General features: G+C 51.6%; 1 protein-coding gene across 1 annotated transcript in view; it reads right to left on the reverse strand.

The window, feature by feature from the left end:
• The window catches only part of PLCG2 (phospholipase C gamma 2), a 141838-nt gene that overhangs the window by 60929 nt on the left and 59764 nt on the right, over nt 1-21145 (reverse strand). Inside the window, exons 6-11 of the mRNA XM_082712007.1 lie at nt 18850-18934; nt 17381-17464; nt 7984-8027; nt 5868-5940; nt 1772-1873; nt 597-715 (exon numbers count right to left, since the gene is read on the reverse strand). Of these exons, the coding sequence (XP_082568133.1) occupies nt 597-715; nt 1772-1873; nt 5868-5940; nt 7984-8027; nt 17381-17464; nt 18850-18934 (507 nt within the window). The remainder of the gene's footprint in view (nt 1-596; nt 716-1771; nt 1874-5867; nt 5941-7983; nt 8028-17380; nt 17465-18849; nt 18935-21145) is intronic.

Below are 21145 nucleotides of genomic sequence, written 5' to 3' on the forward strand. Positions count from 1 at the left end.
ATCCTTGAGTAAAAGGAGGCTTTGGGGACCCCTGGATGGCTCAGCTGGTTGGGTGTATGACTCTTGGTTTTGGCTCATGATCTTGGGGTCCTGAGGTCAGGCCCCGCACAGGGCTCCATGCTTGGCGGGGAGTCTGCTTGTCTCCCTCTCCCTCTGCCTCTGCCCCAATTCATGGGCTTCTACTCTCTCTCTTTCTCTCTCTCAAAAACTGAAAAATAAATCTTTAACACAAAACAAAACAAAACAAGGGAGGCCTTTCCCCTCCGAGTCCCCAAGGACAGGGCTGCTCCTGCTGTCTCCCCTGCTATACCTCCCATACCCAGCAGGCACAGGGAACACACTCAGTAAGTACCAGTTCAATAACTCTTTCATTGCTTTGCTGTGGCTACCCAGAGATGTCTGTGAAAAACAGCTAAAACATGATTAATGCAAATACCAACTGGGAAAGTTGGGAGTACATTCCCACATCCCTTCCAGAAGCTTTTGTACATTCTAGTCTGAGCAGCGTGGCCTTGGACTCTGCCTGCTCCCACATGCCTCCCCGGAGCGGGGTGCTGGTGCCGCTCGGCCCGACACAGGCTCCCCGAGAAACTCACGTGTTATGCGAAGAGGAGATCCAGTAATGGGACAAGGGGTTGTTCATGTCCTGCATGTCCACCACGTCGTACTTCTCATCCCAGATGCTGTTCTCCCGCGAAAAGAGGTACGTGAGGAACTGGGGGAGTCACAGAGGCGAGACTGTCATGAGGGGGATGTGGACGGGTGAGGCCAGGGATCTCTCTGGTCTCGGCCAATCCTGGGAGATGGCGGCTCTGATTCGGGAGCTCAGAGGAAGGTCTCCTGGCCTCAGGTACCCAGATTTGTCAGGCAGAAGGCTCAGATCACAACAGGACAGACAGACACCTTTCACTCACCCGTGTGATGTTTCCCTTTAATGTGAATCCGGAGATAGTGGATACTACAAACGTACCTGCCTCCCGCGCGTGAGATTTAAGGCATAGCAATACCATGAGTATCTGTAAGCTCACCGCCCAACTTAAAGCAAAAGAATATCACCAGTCGGGGCGCCTGGGTGGCTCAGTGGGTTAAGCCTCTGCCTTCGGCTCAGGTCCTGATCTCAGGGTCCTGGGATCGAGCCCCGCATCAGGTTCTCTGCTTGGCAGGGAGCCTGCTTCCCCCCCCTCTCTGCCTGCCTCTCTGCCTACTTGTGATCTCTGTCTCTGTCAAATAAATAAATAAAATCTTAAAAAAAAAAAAAAAAGAATATAACCAGTATCCTAACATGGAAAAGGCAGGAAATTTCCTACCCCAATACCTCACTCAAAAAAAAAAAAAAAAAAAAAAAAACCAGCCCGTGTGGCCCAGGGCTACTCTCTGCTGCCCGGAAACAGCCTTCCGCGAGGCAGGAGGACCCCGGTCCTCCTCTCAGCCCCACCTCCCCAGCTGCTTCACCCAGGGCAGACGCAGACCTCCCATCGACTTTTCAATCTGGTCGCCACGCTTGCATTGTGAGACACCCCCTGGCGGCAGATGTCGTCTGGTGGGCAGAGCCAAGCACCCCCCCAGGACACACAGCCCAGTAGAGAAAGACGAGCAAGACCGAAGGCGGGAACTCAGAACCTAGAAGAAAAGCAGCTCTCAACCAACAGGGTCAGTTGGGGGCGGGCGACAGCAAAGCCTTCTGAGGGAAGAGAACTGGACAATGAACTCCAGGGGTCACAGACGTGAGTGAGTCAAAAAGATAAGCCGAGTTGACAAGGAGCCCACTCACCTCATCGACAAACAAGAAGGGCTCGGCAGTCTCCCTCATGGTGTCATCGATGAACTTAGTCATCCGCTCTCGGACTTTGTTCAGATCCTGAGCCCAAAGCTCCTTTGAGTGACAGAGAGAGAACAGGAGATCATCAGAAGCACGACTGGCAACACCCTTCCTCTCTCAGGATCCGGTTTCCATCAAAGACCAAAATATCAACCTATTTCAGATTCACATGCAATCAAGGGTCTCACAAATACCTTGTGACTCTGTACCTCACAAATACCTTCTATAAAGGACCAAAGGGTTGAATAATTTAGTCTTTGGGTCATGGCCACTCAAATTTCTGCTCCTGTACTGCAAAAAGCACCATAGACAAAACATACACAAATTGGCATGGCTGTGTTCCAATAAAACTTTATTTACAAAAAGCAGGTAGTGGCCCGGATTCGGCCCATGACCAGAGTTTGCCAACTCCTGCCCTCTGCCAGCCCTTTACATTTACTGGCATGAAGAGGCCATTGAGTCAGGTCAGAGTGCTTGGTTACTCACTTGGCTGACCCCAGCAAGCTACACCCCTCCCATGCCCCTCATCTATTACATGAGAATACTTCCCAGCTGCGGTTTCTGTGAAAGACCGTGTGAAATAGGATTATGGATTTAACCCAGCCTCTGGTATACAGACACTGGTCGGATCCCGGCAGCTGGCTCAAACCATCTTTCTCCTTGGACGGTCACCTCCGTTAGTCCATGTGACTCTGCAGGTCGTATGTCATCATTGGAAAGAGGAGGAAACAGAAACTCAGGATGTTCCGTGACAATCCCAAGTTCACACAACTAGTAAGGAGCAGAGTGAGGGTTCCAAATAAACTGACACGGAGGGTGTCCTCTTTTCAAAGAGTCAGCCAAGTCAGGGTGCCTGGGTGGCTCAGTGGGTTAAACCTCTGCCTTCAGCTCAGGTCATGATCTCGGGGTCCTGGGATCGAGCCCCATGTCAAGCTCTCTACTCAGTGGGGAGCCTGCTTCCCCCTCTCTCTGCCTGCCTCTCTGCCTACTTGTGATCCCTCTCTCTCTCTCTCTGTCAAATAATTAAATAAATAAATATTTTAAAAACATTTATAAAAAAAGAGTCAGCCAAGTCATGCTGCTCAGAGTTTTGGATAATGTCTGAGACACACATTCAACAGGTCAAGAGCAGCTTCTGGAGCTTAGACGTACAGGAGCCCGTTAGAAAAAGAACACACAGCATAAACTAACTCTACTCTTCTCCTAATTCCTAAAAGCCCATATATTCATAGGCACAAAGATGAAACCTGGCACAGAGAGTAGTCACCTTTGACTCATGTTTTATGGATTTTGAATATTCTAAAACCTTGGCCTTCTAGGATAATAAAAGCAAATGTGCTACCAGATCCATGTGTGCTTGGATGGGAAAGGTCAGACCAGGATGTCAGAGAGAAACAAAGGCATAAGGACAGATGCAAATGAGGTGGTGACAAACAGCCTTGCACCGGTGCATGGGTCGCAGATCCACGCTGAGCCTCTGCTGTTGACCCTTGCAAATCTACCTGGATAGGGACACAAAACAGCCAGGAGGCCGGGGAGAAGCCAGTTTATCTGCCCGTGAGGTGTCACGATCTTTGAATAGGAGAACACGAAACCCAAATCGTAGGCTCCCTAATGCAAATGCCTCCCCAGCCCTTGACGCCCGCCAGAAGCCAGGGGTTTCCTCCTTCCTTCTGCTACAAAGCTTTTGCATTTATTAAAAAAATAGGGGTGCTTAGTCCGTGTAACCTGGAACTAGCCTGGCTGGGAAAAAAGAAATTTTCTACCTAAAGGAGCTTCAAATACCAATATTCTGGGGGTTAAAAAAAAAAAAAATCTACCTACTTGGTGTAGGGTCTAGTGCCGGCAGCACTGGGCACGGACTACATACCAGGCTCCATGGTAAATCTTTATCACATAGCGGCTCATTTTGAACTCCCACACCCCCCAGGAGGTACGTATGACTCTCCACATTGCATAAGTGGAGAAACAGAGACTTCAGCCATTGACCGAGATCTGACCGTGAGTCCGAGGCCAACCCAGGGACATCAATTCTGGAGTCTTCCTTTTACCTGCTCTAGGGATGGGCTGTGGCACCTTTAACTAGTCCACCAGTGGGAAATTGAAGTCACTTCCAAGTTTTCATTTCTGTTCAAGATTCTGCCACTACTTCTATAGGACAAGTTCCTAGAAGGGCAATTATTTCATCAGAGTATATAAATTTTTTCCCCTCAAAGTTTTTGTTTGAATTGCATATTGCTGGCCCCTGGGTGTGTCAGTAAAGCGTCTTCCTTTGGCTCAGGTCACGATCCCAGGGTCCCGGGATCGAATCCCGCATTGGGAGCCTTGCTTGGCGGGGAGCCTGCTTCTCCCTCCAACTTGTGCATGCTCTCTCTTTCTGACAAATAAATAAAATCTTAAAAAAAAAAAAAAAAGGAAAAAAGAAAAGCATGTACCCCTCTTTGCTTTAGGCCACGAGGAGCCCAGTACCCAGCATGTAAGGTGCCCAGACCATGCGCTTGCCCCTTCAGTGCACCCCACTTTAGCTCTTGTCTCAGGGGGCACACACAAGCCCTCTCTTGGTCACTCTGGTTAAGCCCACATGGGGAAAGCACAGCCTCGCCGTGTCCTCGGTCCTCACTCATCAGGCACCGTAGCAGCTACCGCCTTTGTCTGGGCCTCCGCATGGCTGACCTTGGGCAAAGCATCTGTCTCTGTTCGTTATTTTCTCTACAGTCAATGAAATCTGAATGTGGGGTGTGCGGTGGGTAACATTAAGAAGGTAGTGTTGGTAGGAGGGCAGGACTGCTGTGGTTACGTTTCGTTAATTTAAAAAAATAAAGTTTGTATCTTCAGGAGAGACACAATGAAGCATTTACAAGTGAAATGATCCAGTCTGGGTTTGCTTTAGAATATTCCAGCGACAATGAAGAAGAAGGGGAAGTAAATGAAGAAGAGGGGTCGGGCAGGAGGAAGCCAGGTGTGGAGATGGAGGACAGGTGAAATAAAACCGGAAAACACGTTCATCATTTCTTCATCTAAGTGACGGGCACACGGAGACCTGGGATGCCAGCCTGTCTGCTCCTGCGTCTGAGATGGTCTCCAATCCGGAGTTTTTGGAAAAGTAAATGAACTGAATATTGCTATGAACCTAAAAAAGCTCTAAAAATATAAAGTCTGTAAAAAATAAATAATAGTAAAATGAGATAAGGAGGAAAAAAAAAAAAAAGCAAAGACAACTCCAGCGAAACACATAAAAAATTTAAATGCGTGACCATGCACATCTACAAACTCACAGACAGAGATCATTACCCTCCGATGAATTCTGGGAAGCAGGGCTCCCGTCCCCATTTACAGAGGAAACTGGGGAGCAGAAAGGTCAAACCACCCGCTTGAGGTCACACAGTTAGTTAAGATGATCTCAGGTTTCTCTTAGTTGAACTGGAGAGTTTCTCAACCGCAACCCTATCGACCTTCGGGCGTTGGGTAACCCCTTGGCGGGGGAGGCTGTCCGGTGCATTTCAGAACGTGGAGCAGCGTCCGGGGCCTCCACTCACTACGTGCCACCAGCCCGCCCAGCTATGACGACCAAACGTGGCTCCAGACATGGCCAGTATGCCCTGTTGGGTAGAGCCACTCTGATGGGAAAAGCACCACACAACACAAAGCCCCTTCACTCCGCCACCTGTCTGTCCACAAACACGCCGGGACACTCCCCCATGGGTCACTGCTGAAGGACAGCAGGGCTGTCTTATCCCCTAGAGGACCTGGCAGGCTCGTCTGCCAGGTCCCACCTTCCCATCAACCAGGGAAGGCTTCCAGGAAAGGGACACGTGCCACATGCCAGGAGGGGGAACAGACACCACCTGGTCGGGGGACACACCACCCCCGGACCCTGGACGGCTCTTGCTGTCCCCTTCCTCCGTCTGCGCCTGGGAAAGGGGCCCAGATGAGGCTGTTCTCTTTCCAGAGTCTGAGACACCAAGGTGGCCCTGGACAGGGAAACCCCGTGTTTCAGACAATCACAGGGGAGGTGGCAGTTGGGGGCAAGGGGAGACGCGCCTCTCACCTGCTGCTCGTGTAAGAGAAAGCGCTGGAAGTCGTGCAGGTAAACCGCAGAGGCATCCGGCCGGTCGGTGTTGCTGTCCTCGGGGAAAAGGAGGGTGTTGAGACAGAACACAAGCCACAGAAGCTGCCACCAAACACCCTGCGAGGCTCTCTGGGGACACAAGGTGACAGACACTACACCCCCGGCCACAGAGGATACAAGAAGGGGCTGTGACGCCCCAGCCTGGGAGGGGCCCGGAATCTGCCTTTTGCTGCTCCCAGGGCTGCCGGCGTGCTCTGGGATCTACAGAGACCCTCCGGGAGTGCGGCCTCGGGGGACACAGTGCAATAAGGAGAGGAGGTGACAGAGGAAAGAGGGGGGCCAGATCGAGACCCGGAGGGCCAAGGGAGGCTTTCTGGGGGACACAGCAGCTGAGGGAGTCAGAGAATGAGGGGCTCAGCAGGAGGTGGAAAGGGTCTCAGGCAAAGGGAAGCAGGTAGGCAAAGGCCGAAAGACCGAACAACAGAAGGTGGAAAGAGGCAGGAGTGCAGGGAGAGAGCAGTGCAGGGGGCAGGCCTGAGCCACACCGCAAAGGCTTGGGTAGGGCTGGGTGTGGACAGAGTCTCGGGGAAGCCAACTCTGCAGAAGTGAACAGGGCCCGTCAGAGAGTCTCCTCAGAGGCCACAATGCAGACTTTGTTCAGCCACTAAGGGCTCTGAAGCAGGAGTGGGGGGTCAGATGACGTCCCCCCAGATTCTGGACAGATGAAGAGACTCGACCTGAAGATGCACTACATGGGCTTTGGGGCAGGCAGAGGCTCCCTGTCGGGATGATTTACTGTTTGAGAGGAGGGAACGCCAGCAGCCTGGTGACAGATGGCCTCGGGGGAGAGGCTGCTCACGGTTACTGAAACACTGGGACCTCGCAGGACCAGAAACCCTGGTCTCTACGGAAAGTGTTTCCATGGAACAGAACTTTCCAGGGAAATCTGTACTTTACCCCGACCATTCACAAGGTGTCAGAGAGAGAGAGAGAGAGTGTGTGTGTGTGTTGGGGGGTGTCTTTTTAAATATACGAGATAAAACACATTTTTAGAAGTTCCCTTGACTAAACACTCGGGGTTCAAAGGATTTGATGTTCAGTTAGGATCTGTCCGGATCTGCACCTGCTTTGCTAACCAGCCTCACGGTCTATCACTAACTTTCCCTTAAAATACCGCACAAAAATCACATCTGTGTCACATGGACTTGGCAGTCTGGAGGTTTCTGGTTTAGAAAGGGACAGAAGGATCAGTTGCCAGCGTGTCCTCATCAACCAGGGCTGGTTCGGAAAAGCAGGTCCAGGTCAGCTTACCTCACACCACTCTACGTGCTATTAGCTCTAGGGCAAGCATTCCTCCCAGGCAGACAGCCTTGGGAAACACAGAACACTCCATTTATCCCACGCTCGGGGAGTTAGTACCAACAGTAAAGGTCCTGGGGTGCATGGGTGGCTCAATCAGTTGAGCATCTGCCTCTTGGTTTTGACTCCAGTCATGATGTCAGGGTTGTGAGAATGAGCCCTGTGTTGGGCTCTGAGCTCAGCACAGAGTCTGCTTGAGATTCTCTCTCTTCTCCCTCTAAACCTCTGCCAGCTCACTCACACTCTCTCTAAAATAATAAATCAATCTTGGCGTGGGGGGGGGGGGGATAAGAACAATAAAGGTCCTGACAAGTCCTGCAACACTTACCCTGTAATAATAATACCACTGTCCTTATTCACAAGCCCTTTGCCATCCCACACACTGTGTGTAGCACTTTATATGCGTCGACACATTTTACTTCACTTGAGCCTGCTTAACCCGGAATTTCCCAAACTCCTTTCTGGGAAAGCAAGTCCTCAAGCATACGTGCTTCTCTATATAGAACCTCCTGGGCCACCCTCCTACCCTGCCACAAACCCCTTTGCTGTTCCTGTTTATCCATGCCACAGGCTCAGGAAAGACAACTCCCCAGTAGGAGACCTTGTCCCAGTGCAGACCAGTGGCTGCCCGCAGAGGTGGTCCTCTTGGCACCAGCCGGCCCAACTAGGAGGGCTCACGTGGACACCTGTTCCCAGCACAGCCACCCTGAACATAACCCCAGAAGAGATGCCTCACCCCAAGATGAACACAGAAGAATCTTTTTTGAATTCATCAAGAATCTGAAATATAAAACAAAGAGAAACACATTAAAAAAAATAAGAACATTAGATAAGGTGAGCCGCTCAATGCAAATAAATGGCTTTTTAATTAAAACATTATAATTGGTATGAACTATAAATAGGCAAATATGAGAGAAACTCATAAACAAAAGGCAGTTGTCTTCCTCACCCTCTTTTTAGTGTTACTCCTGAGAAGCTATCAACCTCGGTAATTCGGTAGATTTCCTTCTAGAATGTGCTTGATGGATAGTCATTTAATTACATCTTCTATTACATACATGTCTCTAAACTTCCAGCTGTTCGTTCTACGTGGTCTCTATTACTCTGCAACCTCAAACAGTCTTGCCTCACTACTTTGAAAACCCCATTTTCCATAATACGTACATCACGGATTTTCTGCCCTTGCATTCAGTATTACAAAGGACGACCATAAACAACATTAGTGTCCAGCTGCACAAATGTTTCCATCGGGCAGAATCCTAGACTGGGAAGCACCTGGGCGGATAGGGGTGTGCACATTAACATTCACCGCGCTGCTCTCCAAACAAGGTCCCCACCAGCACCTCCACCAGAGAACGCACAATCCTTTCCACACCTTCACTGTTGCATTTCAAGTCTGTAAGATTTCTTTTTTTATTTTTAAGATTTTATTTATTTATTTGACAGACAGAGATCACAAGTAGGCAGAGAGGCAGGCAGAGAGAGAGAGGAGGAAGCAGGCTCCCTGCTGAGCAGAGAGCCCGACTCAATCCCAGGACCCTGAGATCATGACCTGAGCCGAAGGCAGCGGCTTAACCCACTGAGCCACCCAGGCGCCCCTCAAGTCTATAAGATTTCTGAGCTAAGTTTTCATCTTCAAATTCAAGAGCAAGAAAGAAATACTGGACAGCCTTGTTCCTGCTCCTCACAGCCTGCTGCTCTGACCACGGATGTCGCGATGGCGAGCTCCGCCACCAGGAAGCCCGCGGTAGCCCTCCTGCCGGCTTCCACGGAGACAACTCACGGGCCAAGCACCTTACACACGCACGTGCACATGCACACACACGCAAACACACTCGTACTGTGTCTGCTCCTGGTTAGGTAGCAACACTTAAATGGTCTTTCATTGAGTCTGCGATTGAATAATGTTTCGGAAAAATGTGGGGCACAGGGGTGCCTGGGGGGCTCGGTCAGTTAAGCGTCTGCTTTCGGCTCAGGTCATGATCCTGGAGTCCCCAAATGGAGCCCGGGCTCAGAGTCAGGGCCCTGTGCTCAGTGGAGAGCCAGCTTCTCCCTCTCCCTCTGCCCTTCTCCCTGGCTTGTACGCATGCATGTGCTCTCCCGTCAAATAAATAAATAAATAAATAAATAAATCTCAAAGAAAAAAAATTAGGGCACAAATGGAAATGCAGCCACTGGGATGTTACAAGCAGTTAATGATGTAAACAGCCCCCGGCTCTGGCCTTCCCGGTCCTCTTGCCAAGCTGCGTGGAGTCCAGGATGACACGTGGAAAAAGCAAACTTCTAGAAAAGGTACCTCCAGGCCCCCAAGAAGCATCAGGAGATCTGTGTCAGTCTCTGCACGTATGCACTTTTTTTTCCCCCCCTGGAAAGATGACCTACAGCTGTAACTGACATCTCAAAGAAATAGGTCACCCAGAAAGGTTAAGAGCCACTCTTTTAGAAAAACTCAGAAGTACTTCCTTCTATTTACGTGTCATTTCCAGCATACCCATTTCTTTATTAAAAAAAAAAAAAAAGAGAGAGAGAGAGAGAGAAAGGGCGGGACTTGCGGCAGAGCCTGCATGCTCTTTGAGATCTGGACTTACTTGCCACTCAGATCCCTAGACCAACCTAGTGTTTAAAGCCAGATCCCTTCCAAACCCAAACCCTGATACTGGTCTCCTTATACCTGGAGAAAACCCCTTCTTTTCAATGAAGCACAAAAAAAATAAAGCCTCACCCTATTTCAGCCAGGTGGACAGCTTGGGACAAAGGAGGTGCCCTTCCTGCACAGATGCTTCCAGAGCCAGAAAACATGGGGAGAAACATCCCAGCTTCCCCTCTCGTATGCCTGTATCTCCATCCCAATCACCCCACTGGCTGACCCTGCTGGCAGAAGCACATGGGAATGTGTTTTGGGGATTCGTCCCACCCGCCCCAGGGTACAGAGCAGGGCAGGAAAAGGACTGAAAGCAAAAAGGCTCACCACTTGCTCAAACACAAGCAGAATTCAAAGATGCAACGGAACAGGGCAGGTGTGGCGGTGGGGGTCACGGGGAATGGAACGCAAAAGGCGAGAAGATTCCTGGGCCCATCCAGCAGAGCGGCCAGACACGTACCCCCTGAAGGGGAGTCTGGAGGGAGGGGAGAGGCATCAAGGGGTCTCTTCCAGAAGGGGTCTCACTCCAGAGTGACGAGCAAGACAAGCAGGTAGTTAGATGGGAGGGTCGAGCTAAGCCCTGGCCCTGCCGGGGATGCACCAACCTTCGGATGCCAAGAAATCAAAGACCCAGCCACGGACACTGTGAGTGCATAGCTGGTGAGGTGAGAAGAAAAAGGAGACAGCGCAGTGTCCCGAAGACCCGTGGCTTTGTTGGCGTGGAGGTCACTAGGGAGAGGACGAGATGAACGGCCGAGGGGTGGCAGGCCTGGACCCATGGCTGGGACAAGGTCAGGAAACGCAGTGGGGGCGAGACAGTGATGCTGATGGGGATCCTGGAGCGGGTCCCTCCACGGGCCAGAGAAATGGGGCAGCAGTGGGACGGCGGAAACATGTCAGGGAAGGCATTCGGCAGATGCAAGAGGTTACAGCATGCCATATTGTGACCTAACAGCATCTTTAGTGATCTGTGCAAGCCCCACTCCCTCCCCGCTACATTCGCAGTGTGGCCTGGTTTGCAGAGAAGGTCTTTGCAGATGTGACCAGGTGAAAGCAAGGTCCTCCTGGATGAGGGTGGGCCCTAAGGCCATGACTGGAGTCCTTATAAAGGGGGACACGTGAAGCAGGCACGGGCCAGGACAAGGCGGCCACGTGATGACGAGGCAGAAACGGGAGTGTGGGGAGCCCCCAGGAAGGCCAGCGAACAGCAGGTGCAGGGAGAGGGCAGGGGGCAGACCCTCCCTGGAGACGACCGTGGGCGCTCAGCACGGCCAGCGTCGCACGGCGGGGGACAGAGGTCTGTTCTACTCCGCCACTTGCCCAGGGTCTGCTGGGACAGCTCTGAGGACTCAAGAGGGCCTGTCCTGAGCTGGTGCAGGGCAGCCACGACCTCAGTCGCCCGTCGTGCCCACCCCATCAGGAAAGCAATAAAACAAACCCCACATCAGACACAAAAAAACAGACTCTGGGACGACAAGCAGGAGTTCCAAGATGACACATCTAGAACATCAAGGGGTCAGAATGTCCACCCTGGTCTACCTTGGTAGTTGTCCACTGGCCCATACAGTATGGGCAGATGTACACAGAATAAATAACGGCCTCCTAGCAATGACAGAAGAATATTCTAGACGATACAGGCACACAGTGGAGAGACAGCAATTAAGTTATTCTAGCATTACTGTGTGTAGTTATGGGGTCAAAGTCCTACCCAACCGGGATGTTGCTGGCCCCGTATAATTCCAGGTGACATCCTTGAACCCTCTGGCCGCAGCCAGGGCTCCGTGAGGTCAGAGGAAGTGTCTGTTTTATCAACCGCTGTGTCCTCCTGGCCCAAACATGTTGAAGGAATGCCTAAAATAATGGGTAAACTAATTTTCTCTGGGGAAAACTAAAGGCTAAGAGGAAAAGTCACCTCTGACTTGATTCCCAGGAGACAAGGAAGGGGGCCGTGCCACAGGATGGGGACCACAGAAGCAAGGGCCCAGAGGTGTCGAAGTCAACCTCAGGTCAGGGAACGAGTCTCCCCATGGGGCGGTGGGGGTGGGGGACCCTCCAGGCTGCGGCTCAGCCTACACCTTCTGCGCTTAGCAGCTCACGTGAGCCATTTGGCACCAGGAGGCCAAGGCGAAAACGACACTGACGGGAAAAGCTAACCAGAGATTCTCCACCGACTGCCGAACTGTGGATGTTTCTCCACCCCCCCCACCACCGTCCAACAGAATAATCTGCCATATTCCCTGGAATCCGCAGGCAGAATGCCATCAGCGAATGGGACTCTCGCCCCCCACTACGCTGGCACCCATGCACAACCTCCAAGAATAAATATTAATCTTTCTCCCAAATGCATAATCCCACGTATCATCATGGAAGGTTTGGGAGACTTTTTCATTTTCTTTTTACTTGTATGCGCTTCTTGCTTCTAGGTAGGAAGTATGCATTACGTGGCTTATACTTTCTTCACACATCAGCATGGAATTTCTTATGAAGGGTTCCTGGTCTGGTGGTCCAGCACAGTGAGGTAGCGAAGGACCCCCTAGGGAAACCCACGGACTCTGACCTCGATGGTCCCGTTGAAGCAGGACACGGAGCAGGAAGACCAAGGCCACCCAGGACTCTCGTCCTCCTGCCTCAGGAAAGGACAGGCCGTCCTGGGGGCCGGCTGTGTGTGGGACTGCTCTCCATGAGCCTTCTTCATCCTCTCAGTAAGCCTGGAGCCGGGACTGTCACCCCAGGTAACAGACAAGACGGAGTGTCTGGAAACAATGCTGCTGTCGGCTATAGTTAACACTGAAGCAAGATCAGTGCCACCTTTAAAAAAAATTACAGCCAGGGGCGCCTGGGTGGCTCAGTGGGTTAAGCCGCTGCCTTCGGCTCGGGTCATGATCTCAGGGTCCTGGGATCGAGCCCCGCATCGGGCTCTCTGCTCTGCAGGAAGCCTGCTTCCCTCTCTCTCTCTCTCTCTGCCTGCCTCTCTGCCTACTTGTGATCTCTGTCTGTCAAATAAATAAATAAAATCTTAAAAAAAAAAAATTACAGCCATTTTCTCCTTTAACAGGCAAACGAGCAAGAGAAGACGCCTACATTCGGAGCCCAGGGGGGTGGCGATGGACGGCAGAAGGCTGTGTGTGCTTGTCTGCTGGTACCCTGCAGGGCTGGGGAGGCCCTTGCTCTTGGAATCACACTGGACACGATTTGGGAACGGATGAGTATTTGGAAGATGCTGGAGAGCAACTCTGAATCTTGGGTTTATGGGAGCCCTTGCTAGACAGACTTCTCAGATGGCTCCAGGATGTCCTCCTCCCAGCACCCACAGCCCTGCATGGTCCCTGCAACTTGCAAAAGTAACGGGACGTACGTGATTATACGTCTAGGACTACGAGACGAGCACCTGTCTTGCCGCCTTTGAGGAAGCCAGCACCCATGCAGGGCAGCCTCATCTATGAGGGAGTTTGGGCAGCGTCTAGGAGCTGTGGGTGGCCTCTGACCAGCAAGGCACTGAACCCTCAGTCCTACAACCTACAGGGAGCTCACTGCTCTACATCCTCCTGGGCTTGGAAGCAGTTCTCCCACTCGAGCCGCAGATGAGACCACAGCCTCGGGCTGAAAATGGGACAGCCCCCAAAGCAGAGAATACAGCAAAGGCACGCTAGAATGCCCACGCCCCGGAAACGGAAAGAACAAGGAGCATCAAGCGGATTCTGCTAGGCAGCTACTGCAGAACCATAAAGCATTTCCAGAGGAATCTCCCGGAGGATCCGGAGAACAGATGGTACAGAAGGCCAAGCGGTAAAAACAGTAACTGACCACCGCATCCCACAGCAGTGAAACTCAAGTCCTGGACCAAGAGCAAGAAGGAAATCAGTCAGCCGTCCTCACTGCTGATCAGAGCCTGCGGGTGCCTGACGCCCAGAGCGACTAAGCCAGGGGCCTTCACACGTTTGGGAAGGTAGCAGAGCAGGAGTTAGGAAGCTGGGTACTCAAGCACTTATGAGAGAACTGATACCAGCCAGATTTGCCTCAAAATCCCATGGGCAGAGGGAACTGGGTTAAGAGCAAGATGAAACAGAAGGGCCCTGAGCTGATTGCTGCTGAAGCCGGGGGTTGTCAATCACCATAAACAGTCCTGTCTCCCCAAAGGAGCCTAAGAAATCAGGCTGAGCTTCTAAGAGCACACAGCTGTTGTTTCCCTGGGCTCCGTGCTGCCCTGCTGCCCGCAAGGAGCTCGGAAATCAAATGATATGCTGACCCTAGGGGAGGGGCGTTTACCTACAGGAGCCAAGCTAAGGTTTCTCAAGGTGGTCCCTACCTATAGAGCCTGGGGCTTTGTTCTTCCAATTCCAAGTCAGTTCTGCCCTCTGGTGCAGGAGATTCAAAGTCTTTGGGGCCTGGTAGGCAGCAGAAATCAGTTGAGAGAGCTGGGGGGGGAGGAGCTGGTGCAAACCAGAGAAGGCTTGCTTCCTTCCTACCCAGATGTCTGCACCGGGAACTCAGAACCTATACAGAGCCACGTGTCAGTGTTTTTTCAAAAGCAGCAGAAAATCTAGATCTTAATATGGAATCTCTGAAGTTTTAAATGTAGGCCATTCATTTTAAAAACATTTAAAGCATTAGGTCAAGTGCCATTGAACGCAGGCTCAACAGAAGCGACCTTGGTTGCAGATGTCTTCCCCCCAAACTGGGCAACCTAAGTTACCCCCCAGAGGATTGAGGGATTCTACAGAAATCTGACTCAAATTTCTTCCCCCCTCCCCCTTCCCAAACACACCCACATTAGCCTTAAAAATAACCGTCAACGAAAGTGCAGGTTGAAATAGGTCTTAGGTGGAATTTTATCATAGTAGAAACACACCACCCCGGGCTAACCTGGGCGGGCAGCTGCATTAGCTTCTGTGCAAACCTCATTCTCAAGCTTTGCCTGCCATCTGTCCGAGACAGCATCCTGAAATTTCAAGGCAACCGATTATAAAAACTGTTATTTGCCAACTACTTATCTGGAGTGAATCGAGCTTTTCTCAACCCTGGTCAATTGCATAAGACAGCAGTTGTCATTATTCTGGTTTTCCCTTGTGCATTGTCACCAACCATTGTCACTGTTCTCCAGAACTGATCATCAATAACACTTACAGGTTTTAACCTAAAAAACATGTTTTGACCAGCTATTAAGGCAGTTTTTTTTAAGTTCGTTTGCATATAAAAAAGGGGAGGAAGGTTACGTAATTTAATAAAGTTTTATAACCAATGACCCGATTTCATACCTTCATTTTACAGAGGCGGCTGAGTGAAGCGGGGGAAAGATGACTTTCCCTAAAATCACCTGTGGTGGGTCAAGGTCAAGCTGGGGCTGCAATCCAGGTCTTTGAATCCCCAAAGCCTACAGAGTCTTTCTACTCTATCTGGCAAACCAAGAACTAATGTATGAAAACGCACACAATGCAGAGGAACGTTTTACTCTACAAAATAATATAATAATAATATAAATAATAATAATATAAAATAATGTATTTCTCCCCAATCTAGGCAGGCTGGAAATGCTACTTCCATTTCTTGGTCTCAGATGATAACAATAAGCGTCTTCTAGCAATGGTGGTTTTTGTGGTTTTGTTTTTGGTGTTTTATTTTTTTTTTAAAGATTTTGTTTATGTATTTGACAGGCAGAGATCACAAGTTGGCAGAGAGAGAGGAGGAAACAGGCTCTCCGCTGAGCAGGGAGCCCGACCCGGGGCCCAATCCCAGGACCACGGGATCATAACCTGAGCCAAAGGCAGTGGCTTTAACCCACTGAGCCACCCAGGCACCCCTTGTTTTTGTTTTTTTTTTCCCCCAAAGCAGGCACCGTGCCCAATGTGGGGATTGAACTCACCATCCTAAGGTCAAGATTGTGCTCTATCAACTGAGCCAGGCACGCACCCCTCCCCCCTTTTAGTGACTTTCAGATGCTCATCATTTAAAAATGCCTATGCTCTTGGGGCGCCTGGGTAGCTCAGTGGGTTAAAGCCTCTGCCTTTAGCTTGGGTCATGATCTCAGCGTCCTGAGATGGAGCCCCGTGTCGACCTCTCTGCTCAACAGGGAGCCTGCTTCCTCCTCTCTCTCTGCCTGCCTCTCTGCCTGCTTGTGATCTCTCTCTGTGTCAAATAAATGAATAAAATCTTAAAAAAAAAAAAAGCCTGCACTCTTGACCTTCCCGTCCCAAGCCCTCATTCAGTCCTCCCTAGAGCCCAGGGGGGGCAAGAATCCCTGCCCCCGATCGCACAGACGAGTAGACAGAGGCTGAGAGTAGTGGGTGGCCGGCCCTAGATCACACAGCTAGCTGGAGAAACTGGAACTCTGGCTCCGAGCCCCAGGTCCTCTCTGCTCTGAACCCACCTCTGCCACCTGCAAAGCCCTTTTCCAACAGCAGTGGCTCCCGTCTGTGGGGTGAACACCGCCCACCAGCAAGGTCTACAGATACTTCACCGAACCCCAGTTTTTAAGCTTTACACCTTACAGGACTTTTTTTTTTTTTTTTTTTGTATCGCAAAAGTAATATGCTCTTTGGAATGAGTCAAAGAAAATGGAGGTGTGCAAAGAAAAAATGCAATCATCTCTCCTGCCCATCTACCCAAACCCCTTCAAAACACAGACAAAATCAACATTAGAGGTGAAGTGTGTGTCCTTCCGTACTTCTTCCTTTTTTCATAAAAACACACAGAGACATGTGGAGGATTATGATAACCGTTTTCGGTTTTCATCAGACCTAGTTCCTCGCATGAATCGGCTGCTGGCTTTGCTCACCAAGTATCATGAACATCCCCCCAGATCAACAAGCACACAGACTCGGGCTTCTTAATCAGCCGCATAATGTTCTGTGGGATGGACGGGACCGTAATTCACTCCACTATTTCTCTACTGAGAGGCAGGCAGATGGCTCCCAGGTATTTTGCCAGCATGAGTAATGCTGCAATAAACAATCTGGTAATAAATTCCTAGGTCCCCGTGCCCTCATTCCTCTCAAACAGAGTCCCCAAAATGCCACTGTCAGGTCAAAAATGTATGCACATCTTAATTTAATTTTAAAATGGCATATTATCTTCATAAAAAAATCCTCATACATAATGAATAAAAGCATAAAAGGGAAGAACACACGCATAATTCGTCCACCCAGAGATGATCTGCCTTAATAATTTGATAAATCTCCTTCTACAATGAGATCAAGCAGCTGAGTTAACGGAACGTTTTTTACTTTAATAGGCTGCAATTAAATTCCAGACTTCTCCCGTTCCCCCCAGGAGGGTACGAGAGAGCCATCCCCCCCCCCCCCCATTTCCCCATAGCTCTCTCAGGTGTCTACAATTTAACAGAAGCAAACAGAATGTCCTGGTCATTTCCACTGTGTCTTTCCTCGGCGAGAAGAGACACTGAGCCCTTCCCCTGGGTTTCTTCGGAACATGCCGGACTTTAAAACACAGGGGAAACAAAAACATCACTTGATCATTTGCTCAGGAACTATCTTACCGACTTTTGCTGCTCAAACATAAGTTTTTTATAGAACAGGTGGAACTGCTCAAAGCTGAGTTCATCTTTGTGTGCACCAATTTCCTGTAAATTAAAAAAAAAAAAAAAAGTGACCATGTGATCTCTGAAAGTCCCCTACAAGAATGCCACCGTGCTGTGACCAGGCAGAACCGCTGACCTACAGCACTGGCTACATGCAAAGTCACCTTCTTCTGAACCCAAACTGTCCATGGGTTTCCTCATTTATCTGCCTGGAGAACATACCCACCAGGGGCCCCATCAGGTAAGATCCTGACCTTGACCCCCACCATGGAAGAGACGTGGCCAGAATTCCAAAAGCGGGAATTTACAACTCCTCGCTCTGGGGGCAGAAGACATTTCCAAATCCAGACCTAGTCTAGGGTCATTCTAAAAGCATGGGAAGACCAACCAAGCCTTTGGAGTGGGACAGAGCTCAACTCTAGTCAACGCTTATCCCCTGCATTGCTTAATGGCTTTGGGTAATTTACCTGATCTGTTTTGACCCTCAGTTTCTTCATCTGTAAAATGGGAAAACCACCACCACCCTCCCTAGAACTTCCCCAAAACCAAACCAGTAACATCTACGTATCACCAGCTCAGGAAAGCCTTGATCAAGAACAAGATTCCAACGATGCGACTTTGAATGGCAAAGTCTCTCTCTGTCTCCATTTCTGCCTTCTCACAGTAGTAAGAACATTCTAGGCAGGTCAAAAGATGGCCTGATAGCCACAAAATGGGTTAACTCATCCGTCAGCTCACTGGCGCAAAACTGAATGTGCTTTCTTGGCTAAGGAAGCCTGTGACTGGGCTTGCCACTGGCAAGGCCACGATGAGTCTACAACTCGAGCTAGAGAGACAGAGGGTCACTGGGCTCCTTGAACGGAGTCGGGCTCTCTCTAAGCACTGGTCGGGGGGCCTACACATCAAGTCCATCCTTACCCGTTCAGGAAGGTCCCACCTGCCCTATCCTGTGTCATTACTCACGGAGAGACTTAACCTGCCACCGATCTACCAAGAGCCTAATTCACCAGACCATAACCAGACTAAATGATGGGTGAGGGCAGGCCAGGGAGGAGCCAACTCAGACAACTACTTGGAGACAAAACGCCACGCCCCTGACAGCCTACATAAGGAACCTTTCATAACATTTTCCAGAAGAAACACATTCGTTGGTGTTACTTGAAGGAAAGTAGGCTGTGGGACGATGAGGCAAGAGACAGGCTATACTGGGGGGAGCAAGGCAGGCAGCCCAGCAAACACCGTCTGTGGGGGACGTCCTCGGCTAGGATTGCGAACAGGGTCCTATGACCTTCACGTGGTCTCTCTGTCTGGACTGGGACAGATGCCACTGGAGGTAAGGTTCCTCCTGGCCACCATTCGATGGGGCTCAAAGGCTAAGGGACCCCAAGTTCACAAAATCGCCAGGCCAGCCAAGCTAGGGAACTTACCACAAACTTATCTTTGAGGAACTTGGCACTGCTCACTTTGAAGTTGACCAGGGGTAAGATGGTCTTCAACTCTCGGAGGCTGATGCTGCAAAAAAAGAGAGACCCCAGCTCTATTCACCTCGAGGGGCTTCAACGGTGGAGGGTGTGGCTGTTCCCACCCCCCCCCCCTCCCCCACCATCTGGAGCCCGCTGTGAGCCGAGGGACTGGAAACATCGAGGTGGGTCTGGAAGCTCAAGGCTGGTCTCCACCCTTCAGGGATGGCACGGACTCAGGTCACATAAGAGATTCAAGGCGTGAGCAGAACATGGTGCCAGGAGACCAGATAGCCTTTGTAGATATGAAAGATCCCAGGGGTTCAGACAAAGATGGGGGGTCAATGAAGGCAGAGGGCAAGGGGGCAGGAGCCAGCCTCATGCGAGCACCTACTACGTGCCAGGCCGCCCTGCGTGTCGTCTGGGCAATGATGTTCCCTAACCCCTCCCTACATCTGACCCCCCACCAGGAAGCATTACCCACCCTCGGGGTTCAGAACAGGCAACAGGAGAGGGGTTTGGGAGGGACACGCTGCTCGAGGTCAGAGCTCGGTGACAGCAGAACCCAGGTTTGAATCAGATCCCAAAAGGTAGAGTCAGGTGCACCACACCACAGAAGCCTTCACGCGTGATTTCACTTGGACCAGGTGGCAAGTTCGTCACGGAGGAGAGAAGGGGAGAGCACATTCGGGGCGGAAGGAATGCCCGGACCAGCACCGGTTAACGGCCGTGGCTGCAACCGCCGGGCACCGCTCTGGGGCCTGGACGGACAGACGGACACTACTCCCTCCACGCTCTAACGCCCTGCTGAGGTGGGGACCGTCACCGCCTCCACGTTTTGGGTGAGGACACGGGCTCAGAGAGGTTCCGGGCGGGGAGGTAGAAGGGGTGGCCTGCAGGGCAGTCTGCCTGTAATCACCGTGTTTCCTCACCTCTCCGGGGACAGCGCGAACAGGGGGTTGGGATAGGGGGGAGCGTGGGGGCTCAAGTGCACGGCATGCAGACCCCTGCGGCCGCAGAGCCGAGTGTCCGCTAGGGCGAGAGAGGGCAGCCTGGGGGTGTCGTTGGTGTGGTCAGAGAAGACCGTCTGTGTTCTGGAGACTGGACAGGGCTGTGCGTGGCCAAGGAAGGAAGCCTGCCCAGGATGTGGGCAGAAAATGGCCCAGTTTCCCCAATGTTGTCAACTCGGCCTCTGCCGGTACATCCGGAAAGCATGTTACCCTCGGCAGCTGCCCCTGCAGACAACTAAGGGGGACTCCCCGCCATCCCAATGTCCCCACCTCCAGCCTCTGTAGTCTAACAGCCTCCCTCCCATCAGACCCCCTTACCTGCAAGAGGCTGCCCTAGCCCCATTGCCACGGGGCCAGCACCAAGGGCTTTCCCAAAAACATTGGGGTGGGGCTGGCCTGGCAGAGAACCAAGCAGGCTGGCTGAGACCCTCTTTCTGACCCAGCCCCCAGGCTGTCCAGGAAGCGACTGGCCAGGACAAGATGAAGAGAGAGGACCAGCAGGGGCTGGTGCCCCAGACAGGGCAAGGAGAGGGTCTGGCCAAGCTGGTGGCCCTGCAGGGCTCATCCAGGACCAAGAGAGAAGTCAGAGTCTCCAGGCAAACCCAGAACCTCCAGGCACAAATAGGGTCAAGAAACCTCCCGACCTCCAGGTACAAAGACAGGGACACTAGGAGTCAGTGGGGCAGACGTCAGATCTGGGGGCACTGGGCTCTAAGCTACAGGGCACCCAAGTCAACCTGCTCCAAAAGCCCCACCTTGGAGCAGAGCAGTGGAGCCCCCCAGTAAAGGTGGGGGCCACAGAGCTTCCTTGGGCTCCTATGCCGGGACCTTGCCACTGCGCCCCCCTCTCTGGGCCTGCAGGTCTGTGCTGCACCGCCTGACCCTGAACCACGACAGGCTGGAGGGGAAGAATCCAGCAGCCCCTGACCTCATCCCCTCCCCGTTTGGAGCAAGGTCACATCCAGCATCTCAGCCCTCTCAGGACGTCGACGGAGGACAGCTCTGCAGGCCGTGGCTGTGACCGAGGCAGCTTAATTCTGGCTATTACGCAGAGGCACCTCTGCCCCACGTCCTTCCCAGTAAGCTTCCTGCACGCTAATGCCCATCTCAGAGTCTGCTTCCTGCCCACTCAGTCCGTGACTTTGGGTTAGGACCAGGCCAGTTCCTCTGGAGAGGGAAGCCAAGAAATGGTCCCCACCACAGGCCACAAAGAGCACCGCCCCGCTTCCATGGCAGGCATCACTCCACGATCG

This window comes from Mustela nivalis (genome assembly GCF_964662115.1).
Source record: "Mustela nivalis genome assembly, chromosome: 18".
Taxonomy (NCBI): domain Eukaryota; kingdom Metazoa; phylum Chordata; class Mammalia; order Carnivora; family Mustelidae; genus Mustela; species Mustela nivalis.